Genomic DNA, 23,078 nt, shown 5'->3' with positions numbered 1-23,078 from the left:
CTGTCGTTTTATAGCATATGAAAACCTGAACCAATTTTTGGAGTTTTCACCTATACGACCGTTTGCTCAATTTTACAGACGTCGATGAATGCCAGTCCACTTCAAACGAATGCCATTCGGAAGCGCAATGTGCCAATAGCGACGGGAGTTATGATTGTAATTGCCGCTCCGGATACACAGGAACTGGACGCACGTGTTCAGGTAAATTTGTGTTGGATAATTTGAATTCAAAATGAGTAGCTTACTTAAGTAAATTGGGATGGTAAGTGTTAAGGATTTTAAAAGATATTGATGATTTTGGAATAAGCACATTTGCGCTCAAGATTTAAATAGAAAGATTGTAGGCTTTCAATGTGTCTATTCCGATTAAATATCATTTTCAGCTTGGGGCCTTAGATGAATGGTCCAATAAATTGAAAGTCACTATTTTCTAGATCAACGCAATTCTCTCACAGAAAACCTGTTGCCACCTTTGCCTTTGTATTTTTATTATGTGAATATCGATTAAAGCTACGGAATGGGCCTATAAACTGAAGACACTATGGCCCTCCTAAATTCCAAAGTTCAGATATCTTGATGTCACTACGCTGATGGAACCACCAAAACAAACACTGGCACCCAGTCTTTGTTTAAATATGATTCTACCTTTTCCAGTATCTTCTTCCACCGAACCTTTAAAAGCCTTGTATTAAAAACAGTCTTTGTAGCATAAGATTGAAGCCTAATTCTATCATCTGAAAGTCTATACCTAATTCCGAGTGTGATTTGAGAATTTCAAGTATAAGTATAATTTACCAAGTAGCGTCATTGACATTGACATGCTTCTCTCTGCTAAATTTTCCGTCGGGCATCCATAGGGTACTTATGATCGGTTGTCGTGTAAGCTATATCTGACAATATCTTCTCTAAACATGTTTTACTGATCAAGTATTCCGAAAATGTGCATCGTTTCCCAAAGTGCCCAGAAATGTCGCAAATTCAATTTAGACATTGATGAGTGCCAGGAAGGATACGCCAATGACTGCGTGAGCAACAGCGACTGTACCAACGCCGCAGGAAATTACTCATGCAGCTGCAAAGCTGGATATCAAGGGGTCGGAACGGACTTATGCCTAGGTAACATTGAATTTGAGTTTGCTACCTGAATAATTTAACAACACCCTCTGTTCGGAAATAGAAATTCTCGCGGCGCCGGTACAAGTCTCAGTTTTTGAAATGGGATTCATTGTCCAGCTTCAACCGAAAGGGAGCTTTGGCAGTTATGAGGTACTCTAATGATTTCAATGACGAACACTCTTAATGCCATGATGTGCAGCCTATGTGCCATATTGACTACCGTTAAAGACTATCGAATTGAGAGCCCGACCGATATCCCGTGGTTGTCAATAACAACGAAAATGAAAATGCTCAAGTAGATTTCGCTTATTTGAAGTAATTACTTAAGTGGTTGTGATCATAGACTAATTTTTCTTCTACTTCTATTCTCTACTCAGTTTTCGATTTTTAGGCAACAATATCCGTAGAAGGTTACTTACTTTTTTACTTGAAAATCATTACCTCTACCCCTACTTGACTAGAAATTTATGACCTTACTTCAACTTTAACTTGGGTACCAACAGTGATTACTTTGACCACCTCCAAGTGATTGATATAACATTTTTGTCATTGAACCCGATATCAAAATGTGACATAATCAACTGGAACTTCTAGCGGTAATTTGAAAAATATATCCAAACTTCATTTATTTACTACAAAACTCTGGCTGAGTAAGAAATCTCTGTCTTGGCCATCCTAGTCTCGAGTCATATGACTTGGTTCTAGTAGTCCACAATGACTCGAGTCGAGTCATTTTACGCATTTGAAAAAATGACTCATGTCAAATCGTGACTCGAGTCATTACAACCCTGAGTTGCGATGCTGAAAATAATCATTCTGGATGTGGTAGCTTGCCAATATTGATTTTCTGTGTATTGCTTTACCAGTTTAAGCTGTATAATGCCACCGGAGGACTGCTTGATACCAAAACCACATCAGGTGTCAATGTTGAGTTCGGTAACCTTACTGCTGGAACGACTTATTCCGTAACCGGGCGGATACTGACACTCTCCAATACGAGTGCGGTATCGTCAAATGAAAGTGAAGCACTGACAATAACAACAAGTAAGACATGTAGAATGTACATATTGTACATATGCGGCCGATACTCGAATATATTTAGTCTGGCTTGTGTACCTACTTGGACGGTTTCGTTCATCTTTTTTCACTCTGCGGTGAGCTTTTGACAAAAACATTCCATCACACAATCCGCCATAGTACTTATTTCGGATACGTGGGCTAGGGTCGTTTGAATTTAACCAACTTTAATGAAATTCATGTTAGTAATATTCCGCGTCTAGTGCCTTGAAAAAAAATCCCAGCACTCTGTTTCCCAGCTCCCATATTCAATATATCTGTATAATAATCTACCCAAAATTGCTTTCATCACAACATTCATTGCAAAAATACATTTATCATAACTCGAAGACTTGTTGGGTGCCTATTATCAAGAGTTGTTGGCAAACTTGGGTTTCGTTGTTGGAATCAACAATTAGTCAGTAAATGAACCTCAGTTTGCGTAACCCTAAAAATATTCTTCTTGTATAACTTACAAATCTCCCGTTATTTTGTTTTGTTATGTGTATGTTGTCTGTTGCTTTTACCTTCACCGTTGTCATTGTTATACTGTGTATTTCAAAGCTTCCCTTTTTCGTTGTTATGAAGTGAATTTCATGGTACATAATTTTGACTGGTACAGATATTTGTGTTCACTTGGGAATCTTCTTGAATCCCTTCATCGTGCCGAAAACCCTTGATGAGAAGCGCCCGGAAAGTCTTCAAGTTATAATAAATGTATTCTTGTAATGGATGTTGTGATGAAAGCAATTCTCTAGTTCTGTACCAGGAACTACCTGATAAACTACCCAAATATGCGGAAAACTCAAGGATGCCCCTGATATTGTCAGTGCAAGTGATAGTAATCTGCCTACTACATGGTATCAAATACATAGTTTAGCATTATTTATGATATAAAGCATCACACTTGAATTCCTTCAGAGGTAACGATGCTCATTTTATACCGTGTATTGCGGTGACATCATTTAACCATACCCATAGTATTCTTCTTGGCAAAATTTGCTGACAAACATATGGATACTCAGGTTGCCATCTATTGTAATCAGTTCGGTTATTATTCTCTACTACTTTATAAATAAAATTTTTACTGTTCTTAGAATCACCCACGGAACGCATTTTTGCTCGATTCACCGACATAACCTACAACACCAGCCTCTTGGACCGGTCCCATCCCTATTTCTCTGAAGTCTCAATCACGTGTCAACAGCGTATCGAAACAGCCGTCCCGGGGCTGTACACCACCCTTACCATCGTGGGATTTTAGTAAGCTTGAATACATGACTCTATGATATTTGAATAGTTATACGATCGTTATTGTGATTTGCAAGTTCATTGTCCTTTATTTCGATATGTTGCTGCTCTGTCGTGTAGGCGAAATATCAATGAATTTGTCAAAACTATTTGTTATCTGATATTTTCAGTTCCGGAAGCACGGGAGCTATTTTTGATGGCGAAAAGAATTCTGCATCAACGTTAGATATAAGCACTGCTACTTTGACAGATGGAGAAGCTGGATCAGGTAAAAATCCACACGTCAACATTATAGTACTGTTTGTACGCTATTATCAATACTTGTTGTTGATCTGTTCAACAAACACTGTAAATATGTAGTTGTCAGTTGTGTAACTGATATGAGTGCGGGTTGTCAGCAAAACTTGGATCGCGATTGTGTTATTACTCGGGCTGGGCAAGATCGAGTACCTGAGTGATTCGATTCTGAATCACGTATTACGCTTTGATTCGAGTATTCGAGTATCACACATTATGACGACACAACAGAATATACTGTGTCAAAGTTCAAATATGTACCCTTTTTGCCACCGCAAAGAACATAATGCCTGTTTTCTGTCGCAATAAAGATACATCGGTATTTTTTCTGTCGCAATAAAGATACATCGGTATTTTTTCGACTGTACTGATTTAAATGCACTTCTTGACAATGTTGTGAGATGATCATGACTTCGGAAATGTGTTGTTTCTGCTAACATTCATAGCTTTGTACTATGTCTCGTACGCTGCGACACAGCCAATCAAGGTTTCAAGGCTTTCTCAGTGGAAAATAGTATCAAAACTAAATTCTCGTTAGTAAATTAACTTTCAGTTCCGAGGTGCGTATAATTTCAGTACCCGAAAAAATCGTCTTTTACTACTCGACTCGAATCATAAACAATAATACTCGATTCAGATTCGAGTACTCAAATCATTGTGCCCAACCCTAGTTATTAATGCTGGTATAATGAATGAATGAATTATTTGAAGTGTACGGCTATTGCAGCATAGCCGTAATATTTCATACAGATATGATATATGGTTTTGCTATAATATAATTATGATTTCTTACCAGTAAGCACGAGCACAACAGCACCACCGACAGTCAGCGTCTCAAATCCTACTGCAAACGGCTTTGATATTTCTTGGAGCCAAGTGAATTCGGCAATCCAATATGTTTCACTAGGTATGTACAACTTTAAATCATTACCGCAGTTACTTTTTAATAGCATGGTCCGGCTTACAGATCTTGCCTCCGAATACTATATGAGAAAAATTTATAACTTTATGCATAATGTATTGCCACCACAATAGCTAGTGGAGAAATATGAATTCAAAGATCGCAAGCACTAGTCGTTGTACACTACTTTGCGAGTGTTCGTGGTGTTAAGGTGTTGGTGCACTACTTGCACGTATCATGTTTAGATATCTTGTGGCTCTAAATGTACTTCAATCTTGATATCATCTTGTCAGTGATCTGAAAAGCCAAAAGTAACGCCTACAGAGGAATTAATAGAGATTTATATCTGTTGAAATGCCTTGGTATATATTGTATTCCATCTAATTCAGGATATGATATCAACATCTGAAGAGATCATTGGAGCTCGGTGAACTAGTGTTGAAATGAAACATAATTTACAGTGTTTAACGCAGATTATGCAATTGAATCTTCCATCACGAATATTATTCAAGATAATTATTTTGGAATAATTTGATTTGATTTACAATTTTTAGTCCCCAGTATGATTATTAAAATCAACTCTCAGACCATACTCGAATATTTCTTCTACTGGAGGTGATCTGTAGCGAAATGGTAACTTAGTTTATATAACACTTGGAAATGTGCTACAGCTGAGACTCCAACCGCAGTCTCTCTCGTTAGATTATCCTACCGTGTCATCTCCCCTCTAGACAAATATGCTTTCTTTCACAGTGGAATGCGGCAATGTATCGCAAAGTTACAATGTTCCGGGCCTAACAGTTACGGTGTCAGACTTGACGTCGAATACCAGGTGTTCCGTTCGAGTGCAAGCTTTCATAAGCGTGGGTGGAACAGTGCCTGAGATCACCGGTTTCAGCGATTCAGTCACCGTCACCACATGTAAGAATTCTTAAGTTATTTGCCCTTGAACCACAGAAGCACAAACTGTATCTTAGATCAGTGGTTTTCAAACTTTTTCGCTCATTGCATCCCTATTAAGATCGACTTGTCTTTATCCCCCCCCCCTAAAAGGTATAGGTCATCGGGAACAAAGTACTTCTATCCTAGGACTCAAGTAGGTCTTATCTACTTATTTCTCTTACTCAAGTAGTATTTTGTGTATACTGCTTCACGTTCGAGAGTTTTTGATGCTGAGATACTAATTTTTGCCTACCTAATATTGTCAGAGAATTCATGAACAAGTTCAATTGGTGAAGCTAATTTCGATGTAAGGGCGATATCGCCCACTTTGGGAACTACTGTCTTTGATGGAAATATACATCTTGAGATCGAATGTCATTTTATTGAAACCTTGACGTGCCAGGAGTGCTTTTGGATAGAATATTTTGGTGTAACCAAGCTAAACTGATTGTACTTATTGTAATTGACTCCTTGCAATTTATGCTGTGCATCAGTTACTACTTAAAAGAAATGTCCGTAAGATATGAAATGTCTGCCTTTTTTGATATGTTATAACAATCTTGCAACATCAGTATGTTACCTTGAATCAGTGTATTTCACCGTAGTTCCTCATGATTGGATTGTCATCATTATTGTAGTTGAAATTTCCATCGATTAAAAATACCACAAGTATTGCGATTTGATGAAGTCAAACTCCCACCTTGGCCTACAAATATAACATCCTAAATAGAGGCAGGTATGCTCAATGAGAAATAGCTTACAGACTTATCAAAGAGGGGGCAGGCGATGAGGGGGCATGCCAGTGCATCGATTGCAATACCAAAACTATTTATCCAGTCGAAATTGAATGAATTTAGACTTGAAAGTGTACAATGCACATACTCGAGGTCATTATGAAATCAATTTCACTTTTTTTTGCAGTGGCGAAAGTACCAAGTTTGACCGTGACAGCTCTTGGCAGCTCGAGTATTAGAGTCCAGTTTGGATTTGTGTCAGGAGCATCAGCGTATCACATCACGTTAAATGACACAGATACGACATCAGTGTCTGTGCTCTCCAGTGAAATCAGCGATAACATCTTCGTGAAAGATATCACGAACGTCGCATCGGGAAATGTTTACTTAGTGTCCGTGACGCCGGAAGTTGACGGTGTCACTGGGAGTGCGGAAACTGTGACTATTACTCTCGGTGTGTATTTGACGTAGGCATACAAACATCAATAGTCTGTAACAAATATGTCTGTGTAAATTGGTGGTTACACTGACTCAATTTAGTCAAAAAGCTTCATTTTCAGCTTCAATTCTATTTTGAAAGTCTTCTAAGTCAAATACTTCATTTAGTAATTTGAAATTTGATTCAGCAGAATTTAATTTGTGGATGATTTTGCGTCACTATTAGAAGCAAGGTTATCACAACCGCCAGCTATACATGCACTTTATCAGAAGAGTGTAAATGGTGTGAAATTGAAGCATTTTATACTACTATTACTCATTTGGCCGTAGTTATGAAGATGCTACCTAAAATTGTATCAGTTGTGATAGGTCATTGACAAAAATTATTATTGTTGCTTCACTCCTATCTTCATTTTCCAGTGACATACCTACTTAGCTTTCAAATCAAACATTTTTCCTTCGTGAAAGACACTGCTTCTGCTCCACTAAAGTCATTAATCACTACTTTCACCACCTTCGTTGCTATGTTACAAAAGCACATTACCGTGCTTCTAAATACACTCCTTACTGTTTGTGCTAATGGTTACAATTGTCACAGTCGATTGGATTATAACCCTGAATAGGGTGCGGTGATGATCGTTTCCTAAGATATCCATCGATAAATCACAAAGGCTGCCATGAAAAGCATAGAGTTAAACCATTTCAGATAACCATCATAATGCGATAATGACCGTATGTGGTGCCTGAAACACTACTTCATTTCCCTTCCTATTTCATTTTATGAACTTATTAAGTGATGAAATATGAAGAAAGGACAAGTTAAGCTCGATAAAATGGCAGGCTACGACTATGAACATTGGCAAGCATTTAATGGATAATTCTATTAGTGCAAAAAATTATCTAGATGTTGTCGAGAGAAGCCGTTCATGCTTCAATTTCTGTGCCTTGTATTCGACTTTAATCAAAATCCACTAACACAAGCTGTGCCAGCAGAAGCAGTTTGTGTGAAATCTAAAAATTGTAATTTGAGCCCAAGCCATCTGTTTGCCTCAATTCTTAAAATTTGTGTGCCGGTGACATCGAATTTTGGTCACACGACTGTTGGCATACAAAGTACTTTTGAAATCTCTACTAGTTGCTGATGATTACACCTGACAGTCAAAAATTTTCTGGTATTATTCCATAAGAAAACATTATTTGATAAAGTATATTTAAAAAGTAGACTTGTGGATAACCTCGAGCTTGGTAACTATCATTCACAGTGTCCACGGTGACAGGAGTGACTTTGTACAATATTACAAAAGACGGTATGGATGTCGCGTATGACGCAATCGTGCTGCAAGGCGGCACAGCAGTGACTTACATCGTTCGATACGACAACGGCAGTCCGCAGGAAAGCGAGACATCTTCCACCACTTTCCATATTCCGTCCGACCCGATTGGTACGCCGTATCAGGTATCGGTCGCGTACAGAACTGATACTTCAGCACCAAGTGTATATTCTGCCAGTGTGTCGTCAAGTAAGCATAACAACCGTGTGGTGATTCGACGTTCCGGAATGTGTCTAATGGTGTTAACAATTTCTAGATGTGTACTCGATATCTGACGTGACTACGCAGTCAATATCCATGTCTTGGACGGCGATTCAGGGTGTGCCGAATTACATCAGTTCCAGCAATCCATTTATTGCTGATCCTGTCATAGATGTAAGTTTTACTTGTTCATTCTCACTTGTATTGTTGTGAACCTGCTCGTTTCGTAATTTCAACTATTTGCAAGTTGTCTTGAAAATTGTGAGAGAATATCTGAGCGAGAGCTCATTTGAGCGACGAATGAAAATGGTGATCATTTCTGTTACAAACAATTCAAGTTCCCTTAGAGCAGGGGTTCCCAACCTTTTTCACACCGTGTGGCCCCATTTAAAATTTTTTATAAATCAATGGTGCCCCTATTTTTTTCAGCCTAAATATTATCATGGCCCCTGCGTTAAGAGTCTAATTCATTTGTTTCACGATGCACGTGATGGTATGGGTTAGTGTTACAAATAAGTTGTCAGTGAAAATATCACAGTTATCTGCAACGTAGATTGGTAGATTGGGATATGAGATATTTCTGTCTTCTCCAGTATTTGAAAACTAACCGTACTACAATGGAATCATTTTATCAGATAACAATCGAGACTTAGATACGGGTGCATTGCGATAGTCCTACCATTACAGATGGTAATGACAGTAAAGTCGTGTGTACGCAATTTTCAGAGTGTTACGACCAGAAACTTCGCAGGACTCAGCCCAGGAACATCTTACGAGCTTAAAGTGAATGTCGTGCTACCGGTGCTTGGTCGATCTGAGCTGTACTTTGAAGCCGTACAAGTTACAGGTCTGTTTGTATATACATTCTCTGTATTATAAAGGTGTAATTGTTCGCTCTATGAGTCTAAAGTGCTTTAAAGAATATTAATAACTGACTGTCCAGTGTCCATGTCCAGATTTGACTTATAGTCCTTTCAATCGATATGGTTTAGACTGAGGTGATCTTTGAGTTGAAGTAAAAGTAACGGCATAAATCTCTACTCGAGTACAAACAGAAATACCGATTTAGAAGACACTTCAAATTTCCTTCAAGTGAAGTAGAAAATAAATGTCTGGAATGTAATCAAATGAATATTTTCAAAAAGTCGAATATTTTTAAAATCCTAACTTTAGCTGTTTTTTATCATCGATGTTTTGATGGATATCTGTGGTTGAAAATGATAAAAATCTATTATCACAACAGTGCCGGGCCCAGTAACTGGCGCGCGATGCGCAGCCGTCAGTGCGACTTGCTTCAAACTCGAATGGACGCTGTCCGATCAAATAATCACGAACTACGCGATCACTACTACCCATCAAGATCCAGCAGCTGTCGCTATCAATGTGACTAAAACCATACCAGAAGCCGAGGTGTGCCAGGTCGAAACAGGACGCCTTTATAACGCTACTGTGACAGCAAGTAACGATGTTGGCTCTGGGGAATCGGTGGCCATAACCAATTGCCACACTGGTAAGGTTTTTGGTTTATTTTCATGAAATAATTGACCCATTTACATGTTACATTCATGTTTTCATAGTGCTTCCGCCACCAACAAACGTCAGAATATCCGTGGTCAATCAAAGTTGTTTGGAAGTGCATTGGGATGCCAATTCGTTTGCAAAATCGTTCAATGCAACGCTGACTAGCAATGACCAGGTAAGGCTATAATCTGCTGTCTCTTTACGGAAGTACTAAGCCAAATAATGCTGTTACACTGAGACCAAAGCGTTCTTGATTGATCATTCCTAATTTTCACATACTTTAGTCTATTTGGTATCAGCATAGTGTTCTCACAAGGTGTTGCTTTTCTCAGTTGTCTACTAGGTGATGACGGTTACCCTTGTTGAGTGTCAGGCAAAAATATTTGTGTTTATTTCAATAATATTATATTATTCAATTGCATATTGAGCTATAATCTGGGAAGGATGGTAGGTATTTCTAAAATAGTGCCTTTTAGAAACGCCAATTAGATGTCGAATTAAATGTCTCATGGATGTTACGTTATATTTGAGAATTCCAACTCTACTATAATATGTTCCAGACTCTCTACAATCCTGTCGATTCATCACCAGCTCTGTTTTGCAACTTACAAGTGTCGGCGACGTACAGCGCTTCCGTATCCTCTTTTTACGAATCAGGGGAGAGCAGCTTTACCACGGATGGTGTGTCTCAAATAACTGGTACGGTGTTTTCATGGCCTTTGTCTGGTACAGGTATTTTCACTGCTTACTGTCAGACTTGGGTTATCCTACCATGGCCTTGTGTATGAACGTATATATTGTGAGAGAGAGAGTTGATTTATTTCACTAATGACCCAAAATATAGATTCTTGATGCCCATAATTTGAGAAATGTATAAAAATGAATCGAAAATCTAAGAATATACCGCGTATATTTAAATATCGCTCTACTATACAATAATAGCACTAGCAAACAGTCACATAAGAAACGCCATGCATATTTTACTTTACAATAACAATAAGACATTACAAACTTCATGTTTCCTACCCCGTTCCACAGCATCATAAATTAAGCTGAAAAAGGAGTCACACATTCCCAAAATACGTCAGTTGACTATGAAAAGAATGTCACAAATACAGAAATTACTTGGAACCAATCAAAAAATGTAACCAGCATACTAATAATACCACTATCCAATCAATGCTTCTGCGATCAGAAAATATACGCTGCGAAGTTGCGAATTGAAGTGTGTTCCCGCAATGTGTTATTTGTCACTGTAACGATGGGGTTGTCTTATTTGCAGCGCCGACTTCCCCGACTTTATCTTTCTCAAGTGCGTCCGAGACAAGCATCTCCCTGTCCTGGGCCGCAGTCAACACCGCTACCAGCTACTATGTGAAAACCACTCGAATCGAACCGGCGCCACTGTTGGTCATATCCACCGAGACATCTGCCGAACTGTCTCTCACTATCACGATCCTGGACGCTGGAACTGTCTACAGTTTTACAGTGTATGCTGAGAATGCTGGGGGGAATAGTTCTGAAAGCACAGCGCTGGAGCAAATAACAGGTAATTTGTGTGGGTTCGGTGTGTCAAAAATGCTTCACTTTTTCCTAATAGTATCATGTAATGTAAGACGTCGTATTGCATGATTGGTTATATGCCATTGAATCCTTCGATATATATATCATGATGACGATATATCGATGGAATTTGATGCCACATTTAATAAATGGAATTTTATTTTCTGTATTCAATGCGTTTCATTAATTAAGTTTGAGGATTTCAATTTTTGAGTTATCTCACGAGGTTAAATACTACACGGTGCGTATATCAAGTCTCCACTCGAAAACGGAAGTACTAAAGAGCATGCAGTCAAGTTGTGTAGATATAAAAAATCAATAGATGACACCACAAGAGACATCCTGGTGTATTGTGTAACCGTGTATTCAGAAACTGTTCCATTCTATGGTCATGATAAAACATTTACCTTATACGATGAATTATCAACAATCTATTTAATAAGCAGGGTTTCTTTAAGACAGGCCTTCACTATCCGAAGTGCCATTAAACAAAGTAAATCGTGGAACAAAGGGTATAAATACCAATCAAAGCACACAAGGAAAGCATGATCGGCGGTTATTACTAGTCCTATACAAATAAGTGTCAACGTAAATGCATATCAGAAGTAGAAGAAACAAAAGTCCTTTATGAAGAATTCTCAACTGAATTGACACGTCAATATTATTTTTTTTGCTTTTTGTTGTTAATACCACACATACACATTTCTTATTTGGTAACGGGTATGCGTCGGGTCTACCGACACAACATTTCAGTTTGTTCCATTTTACCCTTCATTTTTCTGACATGTCGCCTCTCAAAATCTTTTCCAGTTCCCACGGCTGTGACGGGTTTAGCGGCTGCCACTGACAACGTTCAACGAAACGTCGCGGTTACCTGGGACTCCATTCAAGGAGCCGCGAAATATCAAATCACATTGAAGGACAATAGTGGAACTTCGATCCACACCGAGACAGTGAGGTAAATAGGTCGAAAGATTTTAGCGATGCTAATCGTATAAGAGAGAAAAAGAGAGCAGTGCAAGATGAAATTGCCAACTGTAGAAACTAAAGTAGAAGTAACGTAAATTTCTACCAAACTAGATTTAGAAGTTTCACCTAAAAAGTGAAAATTCTCTTAGTTATAGTAGTGACTTGAGCCATTTGAGAAACTAGTGCAAATACCCCAAAAATAGAAAATTATTGCTTCTTTATTCTTCATACCGTTTATTATCAACTCTTTCGACAACATTTCACTCTTTATAGCACCAATGGATGGACTGGAACTGACAGTATATTGAGTGATGGTCATGAATACACTATCGAGGTAAAAGCTGAAACCGCAGCACGGACTGTAACTCAAGTTGGCTCAATGGCAAGTCTGCTCTTCACCACTGGTTAGTTGGAGTCTTTGTATGTTTTGCATTGTGCTCGTGATGAATCAGATGGTTTAGTATTATTTTGCTCATTGAAAATAAAGTTTTTCATTTGTTAGGCAATACCGCAATACCAACTTTCATTTGTATTGATGATGTTTTTCCATTTCACATATGCAATATTACAGCGCCCTCAATTCCAACCAATGCAAGAATCACATCGATCACGACCACAAGTTTTGCCGTGGAATGGGATGCAGCATCCAGCGCAACCCTCTACGAAGTTCAAGTGACGCCGTACTCTGGCGGGGCTGCTGCTATGACCCAGAACACATCGTCCCTCGCCCAATCGTTTTCGGATTTGAGTCCCGGGGTAGCGTACGACATAACGGTGAGGGCTCGAAACACTGGCGGATGGAGTCTATCAAGCGATGCAGTTGTCCAGATTACAGGTAAGTTTCTATTTGCGTGAATTGAAGTATTCTTGACCTGATTGCTCGGAAATTTCGTGATGTAAATACTAAATGAATCTTTGTTCTGTGCATTTTAAGTTGGGATTTCAAATGGGCAAGTAGTACACAGCTGAGGTTAGCATTCTGTATTGAATCCAATGTTTTATATTGAAGTATGCCTTTTTCGAATCTGAACTGTGCTACTTTCACAAGTGGTGATGTTTTCCGAAACTTCTTGTACAATACTGCTTACTTTTTTACACTTAGTTTTTGTTAAGTTGAAAAGTAGCGGTATTTTTGCGAGTAAAATTGTCATAACAACCATGCAAAATGTCCAAGGTGTAATGCTAGTTACTAGACGATCTTTTTAGATATTACCCTGCTCATACAAATGGAATAGTCCAAATTTTTATTTTTGTAGCCTCGATTTTAAATACCATAAACAGGTCTCTGCTTCAGTATATCCTTGGATGATTAAATACTGTCTTGTCTGTTGCAGTACCTCTGAGCGTCGACGGATTGGGTGTCACTACGCCTGTTGCGCAGACCTCGTTCGTTCTGACCTGGAATGCTGTGACTGGTGCTAGCAGTTATGACGTTACCGTTACCATCGCCGGTGGAGCATCGGAAACTAGGTTGTTATTCATTGTTCAATTGTTTTTTTTATTGTAGTTATACTTACACTGTTTGTTTTTAGCACCGCTAACGATGTCACCATTGAATTCACCGGAAGAAGTGAAGGGACAGAGTATTCTGTGTCTATTGTAGCCAAAACCGATTCTTCGCTGTACGGTGCCCAGCAAACTAGCGCAGCGACAACGTTGACCTTGAAAACAGGTATAGTGTTGCTTGCATTTGAAAACTTTGTCCAAATGCTGGCCGCCTACAACCACACTTCATTTTCATTGGAGATGTAATAACCCTGAAAGAGTTGTGTCGCGTTGAAATGCTGTTACAATTTTTGCGGTCGTTTTTCTATGGACAATGTAGGATGTAGTTTTTTTGTTTGTTTGTTTGTTTGTTCAGTTCAGCGAGTGTGAATCTTGAGCACCTGTTTGCAATTAGTCAGATTTTCACATAACTGCCATGGGGCAGTACATGCCTTCGACAATGATACAAATAGATTCATTTCGATGTTCATAGGTATCCCTACAATGCTACAAACCTGATTCAGACTTTTTTCAAATAAAGTGAACAAATTCATGGTAAATTCACATCTATTTATTTAAGTGCCTCATACTTTCTGGGTGTGCATTATTTCTTGTTCATTAGATGTTACTTTTATGTTGGTTCAAACCTTAGGAAGGAAACCAAAGCTGGGAAGATACCGGCGCTCATTGATCTGATAGCAGAGATTAAAGCTACAAAAAAGATTTAAACTTCTAATTTCTGTACCTATTTTGTAGCCCCATCAGATCCAGGTGAGCCCATGGTCATCACCAAAGAGGCCAGCTCCATCGAGTTAAATTGGACACTTTCTGTTGGCGCGGATCGATATGAACTATCTTTACTTGAGTAAGTAAATTTTTGGTTTGTAATTTTTGATATGTTATGTAAAATCCTATTTTCTTGTTGAATAAAATTTCGTTGATACTTTTTATGTTAGTGTTAGCTATTATGGGTCGATCACACACAATTCGACCAGATCAACAGCGATCGATGCGGCGGAGCATTTCTTTGTATCTTTATCTTAATGATCGCGAGCGCGATTCCGTCCGAATGACGATGCGACGAGAGGGCGATGGTACCTATTTTGTTGCTGTGGTTGTCGTGCTGACATATCGTACGAGGGCAGTGAGCGATGCATGTGAATGGCGATTGTGGTACTAGACAAGAAAGACAGAAGGCTTTTGGTGATGTTGTTGCATAGCGATTGGTGTAATATAACTAGTCTGATTTGCACAAACTACCCATTTTGAAAATTAAGTAGTTCTATACCGGTAGTTGCGCATTTTTCAAATCCAGTAGTTAGTACAAATCTGTGTGCTGTGGTACATTTGCTTTGGGCAGAGTTGCGGGTACCTCTGCATCTTCATATCACATCAATGACTCTGTATTTATACCTTGCAGTGTATTTATACCTTGCAGTATGATATTAACTCCTGATCAGAAGCAAGCCTTGGCAATTTTGTGCATTCGAAGAAGAATGAAAAAAAAAGATGCAGGCCAGATCGATCTGGGTGCATCCTATTTTACAACGGCGGGAACAGCTAGGAGAATATCATAGGTTGGTCAAGGAATATGAATTAGAAAGAGAAGCGCATTATTTCGACTACTTTCGGATGAAACCACAGCAGTTTCATTATCTAATCCAACTGATTGGAGAAGATATCGCCAAACTCGATACCAACTGGAGGAAAGCTGTTTCTGTAGAGGAAAGATTGGCTGTCACTTTGAGATTTCTCGCGCATGGGGACTCATTCAGAACAATCGCTGGATCCTATCGCCTCGGCCGCTCAACTGTATGTAACATTGTTCATGAGACTTGTACGGCGTTATGGAATAACATGCGATGGACATATATGAAAACTCCATCCTCTGCTTCTGAGTGGGTTGAAATAGCAGAAAAGTTTGAAGAACTGTGGCAGTTCCCAAATTGTGTCGGAGCAATCGATGGGAAACATGTTCAGATGAAATGTCCCGCAAATAGTGGTTCATTGTTTTACAACTACAAAGGAACTTACAGTGTGGTTTTGATGGCGGTTGTTGACGCAGAGTACAGGATTCGTTTCGCTCAAGTTGGAAGCTATGGACGCGAATCGGATGGAGGAATTTTCCGCGATTCACCGTTTGGGCGTGCACTAGCTGCAAATGAACTGCAGCTACTTGCAGATCGGGAAGTTGATCCAGGAAAGCCTCCGTTACCATATGTATTTGTTGGCGATGAAGCCTTCCCCCTATCATATCACCTGATGAGACCATACCCTGGAAAATACCTAGCCCAACCGAGATACGTTTATAATAAACGACTATCTCGGGCACGGCGTGTCGTGGAGAATGCGTTTGGCATCCTCGTCCAACGTTTCCGGATTCTACTAAAGCCTGTCCCCCTAAAGGTCGAAAATGTGGATAGCATAATGGTCAAGGCAATTTGTTGTCTCCACAATTTTCTGCTCAAACATTCGCCCAACTATACCGAATGTTCTACGGATGATATCATTCCTGAGGATCGTTCGATGGATCATTATACTGGAAATTCCACTACTATTGCAAAAAACGTTCGAAATGCCTACACCGACTATTTCAATAGTCATCCAATCATTCACTGAAACTGAATTCACTGAGTACATGTATTGGTTTGTTGTTCAATGAAAACATTACAGCTGAATTCACTGAGTACATGTATTGATTTGTTGTTCAGTGAGAACATTACGTTTCGCATTCGAAATACACTGCGTAATTTCTTCTATCACTTGAGATCTCTTAGGTTCTTCGTTGGTCTTCAGCTGATCCTGTGATAAATCTGGCAAAGTAGTCGAGTTCATCAGCATCTTTTCTCAAGTGTTTGAGAACAAGCGAATCAAAGTCGTCTAGCACCTCGGTACGCTTTCTCGAGGGCGAGTCATGCTTGTGTTCTGTGTTGAAGATAGGCTTGATATTTTTGAAGAGACTGATAGGCTTGAGTATTTTGAAGAGACTGATGGCAAGGGAAAGCTAGAGCTTTCTTGTGTAGATGACAACACGTCCCCGGTAGATTCCAGATCCGTAGAATTTGATTGAGCCTCGATAGCTTCAGCTTCAGGATCTAAATCTGCAGAAACGAGTTCCTCCTGAACTAACTCGATCATGATCATTTTATCCATGTTACTGGATGTCCTGCAAAAAGAAGTGAATTTGTAATGTGTGCGAGAAAATCGGTAGTCAATGATTTCATAGACTCGTAATATTATTCATCATACGGCCTAATCATCCCCTTGATAACATTTTCATCAAATATAAATACACTGATTGCGATATAATGAACATATAGGCATAGGTTATTTGATGAAAGATAAATTAAATAAATATAACGGTGAAGACGGAAGTTTCGTGTTTTATTGAAAATGAGATGAAACAAGGACAATTCGAAGAAAGGAAGATGGTATGGTATGCGAACCAAACTTACGTTCTTGACTGCACATACGGTTCGATGAAAGCCATCTGCTTCTGAAGGGGCCACTCACTGATAAAGCTTGCCCCTGCTCCACTTTTCTTCAGTCTCTTCCCATCACGGCGATTCCTCATGTACTTCTGCCTTAAAGAGTCCCATTTAGCTTTAGCCTCTTCTGCTGTACGACAATTAATTAAAAGATAAGATAGACATAACAGTAAACAATATTTCATTTCTCACCTGGTATGTTCAAGGCCTTGCCAATGCTTGTCCAGCTCTGTTCACGAAGAGAAGACTTCCTGTAGGACTTTGTCGATTGGTCATATTAATGCACATGCTGCCTGACCAACGAAATCAGCGTCTCTTCGAAATCGTACATTATTCCGGTTCTGTAAACTATTCCTGTGCGTAGTCAGCCGAAAGCTTCGCTGGAAACAAACTTTCGCGCGGTTACTGGACTCGCGCAGCCTGTTCACTGTTTTGTTCAGTGTGGCCACCCTGTTGCTGTGGTTGGAGTGAGAACGAAACCGCGCGTTGGAATGTTCGATTCAGTGTGATCGCGGCTTTACTGTAGTATGATTATTAGCAAGCTAACTGCAGTAGCAAACACGAAATTTGAAACACTAAACATTACTATCGCAGTGTAGCCTACTTGTGTGATGTTATGCATGCATAGTTCTTTCCAATTCTGTGGTATTTCAAGCAACGGGGATATATGTTATACCAATGATTCTCAAAATTTTCAGCTTGCGGACCGGTAAATTTTCAAAATAAATTTTGCACGCCGGTGAACTTTCAAAAATCGAAATCACCCCAGAATGTAATTACGACAAAAGTATGCAACTCAAAACAAAGAACTGTAACTTGAATTTAATGAGAAATTGTCTGCTGTCTTTTTTTATAGTGCTTCTGTTATACATAGTTCTATTAAAGTTTTTACAAGTTAAGTCATATTCAAACTACCAACTCGAATTTTACTGTTGGGTTACATTTGAAAGAAATGCGACTTGGAAATTTGCTAGATTCTATGCTACTGTCAAATGCCACTAAATTGTCCTGTCGAATTTCGGCAAATCTTGTGTTAAAAAGTCTGTTAGCATTCACATCACGTACTACTGGTCTTAAACAAGTTCTAGGCTACTTTCAAACATTATGGTTCAACACTTGCAGTGTTGTGACGTGGGTTAAGTCAAAAACAGGCCATGAACTTATGTCTCTTTAGAAAGCGTTCTAAGTAAAAAAGTTGAAATTGAGTTGCTTCATTTCTCAAAACAATTGACCAGCCTTCAACCTCTTACATTTTGCAATCAACAATAACATTGAAATATATTTGGCAGACAATCCAGAGAGTTTGCAGACTAGCACCAGTCCATGGACTGGCAGTTGAGAGCCACTGTTTTAGAGGACTATCATTTCAGGCCTTTATTTGCCGCGTCTGCACTCAATCACCGTTTACTACTTGTTCTTTCCAGTACGTCAAATGCACTGCAGGAAACCAAAAACGAGACGAACACAGCTCTGTTCACGGCCCTCAGCAGCGGAACATGCTACACCTTGCGGATTAAAGCAGTCAACGAATTCGGCTCCAGCCAGACAGTAGAGAGACAAATCTGCACAAGTACGATGGCGGTGGTAATCTGTCTTTACCGAGTGACCGGTTTCCAAACCACGCAATGAGAGTAGTACGTGCTTTCAGAGGCGACGCAAACCCTTGTGCAAATAAATACTCTCTCTCTCTCTCTTGCTGAGTTTTTTTCAAGGCTCCTCTTTTCACCTTATTGGGTGCCGTTCATGAATTTGAATCCAATTCCAATTATCTACTAGTTGCTGATGATTACCCCTGACGAGTGTCAGCCGAAAATATTCGGGATCATTTCAATATGAATATACTATTCAATTGTATATTGAAGTTCTGTACCTCCAAGAAGCTCTTCATTTCTCTTCAACAATTCGGCTTTCGCAAAAAGCATCAAACCTCACATGCCCTGCTAACTGCTAACAGTGGCTGAACGGTACTATGATATCTTTGAGGAACGAAGTCCAGGGTGTAGCATTTTTCTTGATCTAAAATAAGCGTCTGATTGCGTGGATCACAGTATCTTGACCAAATGGCTGATTATGAAGCAGTAATGTCAGATTTATGTGTATCATCATTGGAAACTGAGACTTAGCAGCAATGCCGCATACTTCGAGTTAATAAATGTAATAAAACATACTTTTGAAGGCTGCATTCAAATTCTGTTCCATTTCATGCAGGACCCAACCCACCAGATTTTTCAATAACTGCCGTCACACCAACGTCTATCACCCTTACCTGGACCGCAGTGCCTGGCGCCAGAGTCTATTCCTTGACCGTGGTACATTCCACCACTGGTGAAGTAAAGGCGGTGCCAGAATCACCGTTTACAGAGGCGACAACAGTCGCTGTACAAAATTTGCTGCCGGGAGCGTATTACAATTTGACAATGGTCGCTGTATCAGACGTGAAAAGCGATCCCCTGACTAAAAGCCAGCTTACAGGTTTGTGGCATGATTTTCTTGCTGTATTACTGGTGTATTATATTACTACCATAATGGTAATCTCATGGCCGGTAACGTGCTTTGTATTTCATGCAATAGTAAACTTGATTTCTCAATGTATTAGGAAAATTACGATTACAATTAGTTACAGTAATTTGGCTGCTGGTGGTTTAGGATGTAACATTTAGGGGCTTGGGTGTAAGATATGAGCTTTATATTATTAACACTGCATTTTGATACTATGTTTTTTGTTAATGGTTGATATGGGCTGGCTTATTCAAGCAAAAGTGGAAACTGTATGTTGGGATAACTCGTATTAATCTCAAATATTCTTGATTATAATCCTGAAATGCGATGTGTTTATCTTAAAATGAATCTTTACAACTCTTAAGAATTAAAAATAATTTCCATGTGTTATCACTAGCAATTTTGGAGTTTTTGCTTTTAGTCGTTTGCTGGGAACATTGACAAATAGCAATGAAGTATGCCTCGGCATATTGCAGGTTCTATTGTTTCAATCTATTCCCAGATTTCCAACATTGGTTGCTCAATAAACAGTAATCTTATGAACCAAATTTTCGTGTTTTGTCGTCCAATACGATGTCCGATGCAGTATAACATCCGAGTCAAAATCACCTTAAAAAGAAAGGATGTAGTTTATTTTTGTTCTTGCTGTTTTTGCGGCATATACACGGACTATTGATACACATACACGATCTGCGCATATGCATATGCCGCTGGACAAGGAAGGTACAGATATAGTCTTGTACGGCTATGTAAGTCTTGCACCATCCCTCCATGCTATCCCAGTAATGCATGAGCGCCAAGCGGTGAATAAGTCATGGATACCAGTGTTACTAATCAGGTCTTTGGTCTGACCCGACCGGGGATCGAACCCAGGACCTACCGATCGAGAAGCCGGACGCTTAACCACTCCGCTATCTTATCGGTCGACAATTCTTGAAAACACTCCCGATTAATTTCGTCCAATCTTTCTTTTTCAAAAATCCAGATCTGTTTCTCCCTATGAACTAGTAGTAAATGTCCAATATCTGTATCTGCTAATTTCTTATCCAGGTCCGGCGACACCTACCATCCGGCAATGCTCTCCGTTAAACGCAACTTGCTTCAAGCTCGAGTGGATCGAAGTTTTAACGGCCGTAGGCTACACAGTAGCAGTAAATGATGCTACGCCTGCTGGTGTCAATGTGGAAGTAAACTCGGACTCGCAGACAGCTGATATTTGTGGCGTAACGACAGGGACTCTGTACAGTGGTTCTGTTTTTGCTACAAATCCAGTAGGGAGTGGAGCGAAGAACACCACTATGACTTGTCATTCAGGTGAAAATCGTGTTTGAAAATCATATTATAGATTACTAACCTACAGTTAGATGCGTAGCTCAATCGTCTCACTTGAATATCCAGAAAGGTCTGCTGCATTACCATGAACAAACTTGAATTTGTATTTTCGCAGTAAATCTCTCTTGATATTCAAGCATGACATCTGAGTTGTGCATCTATCTGTAGGTTAGTAATCTATATATCGTATCCAGTGAGGTAACGTGCCAATTTATGGTAGACAGCGCACATATGTGCTACAGTAATTTCTCTTATACACGAATTATGTTCACATTATGTCTGGCATTGATACTATATGAGAGACGGTCAGAGTATTCAGTATTGGTACTCGAGTTAAAGAGAAATTAAGTCCGTAAATCTTTACTCAATTACAAATAGACGTACCAATTTCAAATATGTCAAACCCACTTAAAGATTGAAGCTATTAAACATGGGTTTTCAACCCTTTTTGTCATGTAAACATGAGTTTTATACTTAGAAACAGAGGAATTTCTTGCTATAAATATACCAAAATACACCACAGATTATAATGTAGTCGACTGATACTTTCTTCAATAATGTGATTCCCAATTTGATTCGGGAGTTGACATCAATTAAATATATGATGTTTTCATTATAGAGTTACCGCCGCCAAGTGGCATTGCGATCTCAGCCACTAATCAAACATGCTTCACTGTGTCTTGGAACGAAGTGCCAACTGCTACGGGATATGATATCACGTTAACCAATATATCAGATGGAACAACGGTGGGTTTAAAAATAATTGTGTAGGATCACGAAATAAAATCTTGGCTCGGTCTTGACTAATGAGTAATATGGAAAAACAGCACTTTAGCCATGCGTAGGCGTAGCTAGGGTGCCAAATTTCGAGAGGTTACGTCACAATGTCCAATATCGCATATTTGGAGGCGGCATTGGCGCCTTTTTAGTCTACTGGCTACACCGCTGTGTATGTGTCAAGTTATTTTAGCCGCAACACTTTGTTCAATCCTTCTGTAAACACCAATATGTAATTGTTCATTTGCTAAGCATGTATATGGTTGCTGTGTGTATGTGGATGTGGTAGATATATATATATATGTCTTATTGAGCTAAAGTTTGTACCAGTTACTTTTACCGGCGGTGACTCTGAAGGTCTTGCTGCCCAACATCACCTCCCAGTCTATGTTGCCATTAAGTTTGGTATTGCTTTTCTTTATATGACACAGGAAACCTATCTCAGATCATCACACCTGAAATATATCTAACATATCATTTCTTCTCGACAGGAGACTAAGACAGTTTCCGGTAGCACCTCGGTAGAATTCTGTCAGCTATTGCCAGCTACAATCTACAACGCTTCGATTCTTTCGTATTATGATGCCGGTACCAGTGCCTACAGCTCTGACGCTGTTCAACAAATCACTGGTTTGATCACTCTACATTCTGCAATGTTATCTTCAAAGTCCATGTTCCTTTCGTTATTTTAGCGCCAACGGCACCTGTATTGGAACTAGTCAATGCCACCACTTCTAGCGTATCGTTGAAATGGAGTGTATCCGCTACCGCGACTTCGTATTACGTCAAAGTAACGCCTGGGACAGACGAAATGCAAATGACGAAGGATGCTGAATATATCTTCGCTGGACTTACTGCTGGAACGGTGTACTCTTTTACAGTCCAGGCTGAAAATGACGGTGGCAATAGCACGGAGAGCACGGCCTTCGAGCAAATTACAGGTGATACATTACGTTGATCATTTCCAGATTGGTTTGGTATGTCATATCAAATTCGCTTTGTTGGGGTGGGCAGTGATTTTCAGTGATTGGATCCTGCACGATTAACCTTCTTTGCTGTGGAAGTCATAACGGAACACACACAGGGTTGTAACTTATGTGTGTGAAATAATGGCATTGCCTGGCTAACATTACAGTGATATTGGCAACATCTATTTATTTCGTCACCTTTTTTTTCT

The 23,078-nt window shown here is 39.4% G+C and overlaps 2 protein-coding genes across 14 annotated transcripts in view; one reads left to right on the top strand and one right to left on the bottom strand.

Annotated features, from left to right (window-relative positions):
* The window catches only part of LOC145437362 (uncharacterized), a 93,719-nt gene that overhangs the window by 46,005 nt on the left and 24,636 nt on the right, over nucleotides 1-23,078 (top strand). For all 13 annotated transcript variants that reach the window (XM_080314570.1, XM_080314571.1, XM_080314569.1 and 10 more), the window contains 28 exons: nucleotides 79-201; nucleotides 988-1,116; nucleotides 1,178-1,266; nucleotides 1,983-2,160; nucleotides 3,270-3,435; nucleotides 3,594-3,691; nucleotides 4,517-4,627; nucleotides 5,375-5,542; nucleotides 6,485-6,751; nucleotides 7,998-8,255; nucleotides 8,323-8,441; nucleotides 8,994-9,114; nucleotides 9,511-9,777; nucleotides 9,845-9,963; nucleotides 10,349-10,487; nucleotides 11,071-11,337; nucleotides 12,162-12,309; nucleotides 12,594-12,724; nucleotides 12,892-13,155; nucleotides 13,655-13,790; nucleotides 13,853-13,992; nucleotides 14,562-14,670; nucleotides 18,718-18,863; nucleotides 19,502-19,765; nucleotides 20,843-21,106; nucleotides 21,744-21,871; nucleotides 22,393-22,531; nucleotides 22,594-22,842. In XM_080314570.1, the coding sequence (XP_080170696.1) occupies nucleotides 79-201; nucleotides 988-1,116; nucleotides 1,178-1,266; nucleotides 1,983-2,160; nucleotides 3,270-3,435; nucleotides 3,594-3,691; nucleotides 4,517-4,627; nucleotides 5,375-5,542; nucleotides 6,485-6,751; nucleotides 7,998-8,255; nucleotides 8,323-8,441; nucleotides 8,994-9,114; nucleotides 9,511-9,777; nucleotides 9,845-9,963; nucleotides 10,349-10,487; nucleotides 11,071-11,337; nucleotides 12,162-12,309; nucleotides 12,594-12,724; nucleotides 12,892-13,155; nucleotides 13,655-13,790; nucleotides 13,853-13,992; nucleotides 14,562-14,670; nucleotides 18,718-18,863; nucleotides 19,502-19,765; nucleotides 20,843-21,106; nucleotides 21,744-21,871; nucleotides 22,393-22,531; nucleotides 22,594-22,842 (4,737 nt within the window). The remainder of the gene's footprint in view (nucleotides 1-78; nucleotides 202-987; nucleotides 1,117-1,177; nucleotides 1,267-1,982; nucleotides 2,161-3,269; nucleotides 3,436-3,593; nucleotides 3,692-4,516; nucleotides 4,628-5,374; nucleotides 5,543-6,484; nucleotides 6,752-7,997; nucleotides 8,256-8,322; nucleotides 8,442-8,993; nucleotides 9,115-9,510; nucleotides 9,778-9,844; nucleotides 9,964-10,348; nucleotides 10,488-11,070; nucleotides 11,338-12,161; nucleotides 12,310-12,593; nucleotides 12,725-12,891; nucleotides 13,156-13,654; nucleotides 13,791-13,852; nucleotides 13,993-14,561; nucleotides 14,671-18,717; nucleotides 18,864-19,501; nucleotides 19,766-20,842; nucleotides 21,107-21,743; nucleotides 21,872-22,392; nucleotides 22,532-22,593; nucleotides 22,843-23,078) is intronic.
* LOC145437958 (uncharacterized) lies at nucleotides 16,579-17,450 on the bottom strand. The gene is made up of 3 exons (XM_080315328.1): nucleotides 17,261-17,450; nucleotides 16,794-16,971; nucleotides 16,579-16,746 (listed from the first exon to the last, which is right to left on the bottom strand). Exons 1-3 carry the CDS (start codon nucleotides 17,377-17,379, stop codon nucleotides 16,579-16,581), a joined length of 465 nt encoding a protein of 154 aa, XP_080171454.1. The 5' UTR covers nucleotides 17,380-17,450.

Source organism: Botryllus schlosseri, chromosome 4 (assembly GCF_051294905.1).
Source record: "Botryllus schlosseri isolate E-star chromosome 4, Bs_hap1, whole genome shotgun sequence".
Taxonomy (NCBI): Eukaryota; Metazoa; Chordata; class Ascidiacea; order Stolidobranchia; family Styelidae; genus Botryllus; species Botryllus schlosseri.
The sequence above is the reverse complement of the archived record's forward strand: the minus strand, read 5'-3'. Positions and strand labels throughout refer to the sequence as shown.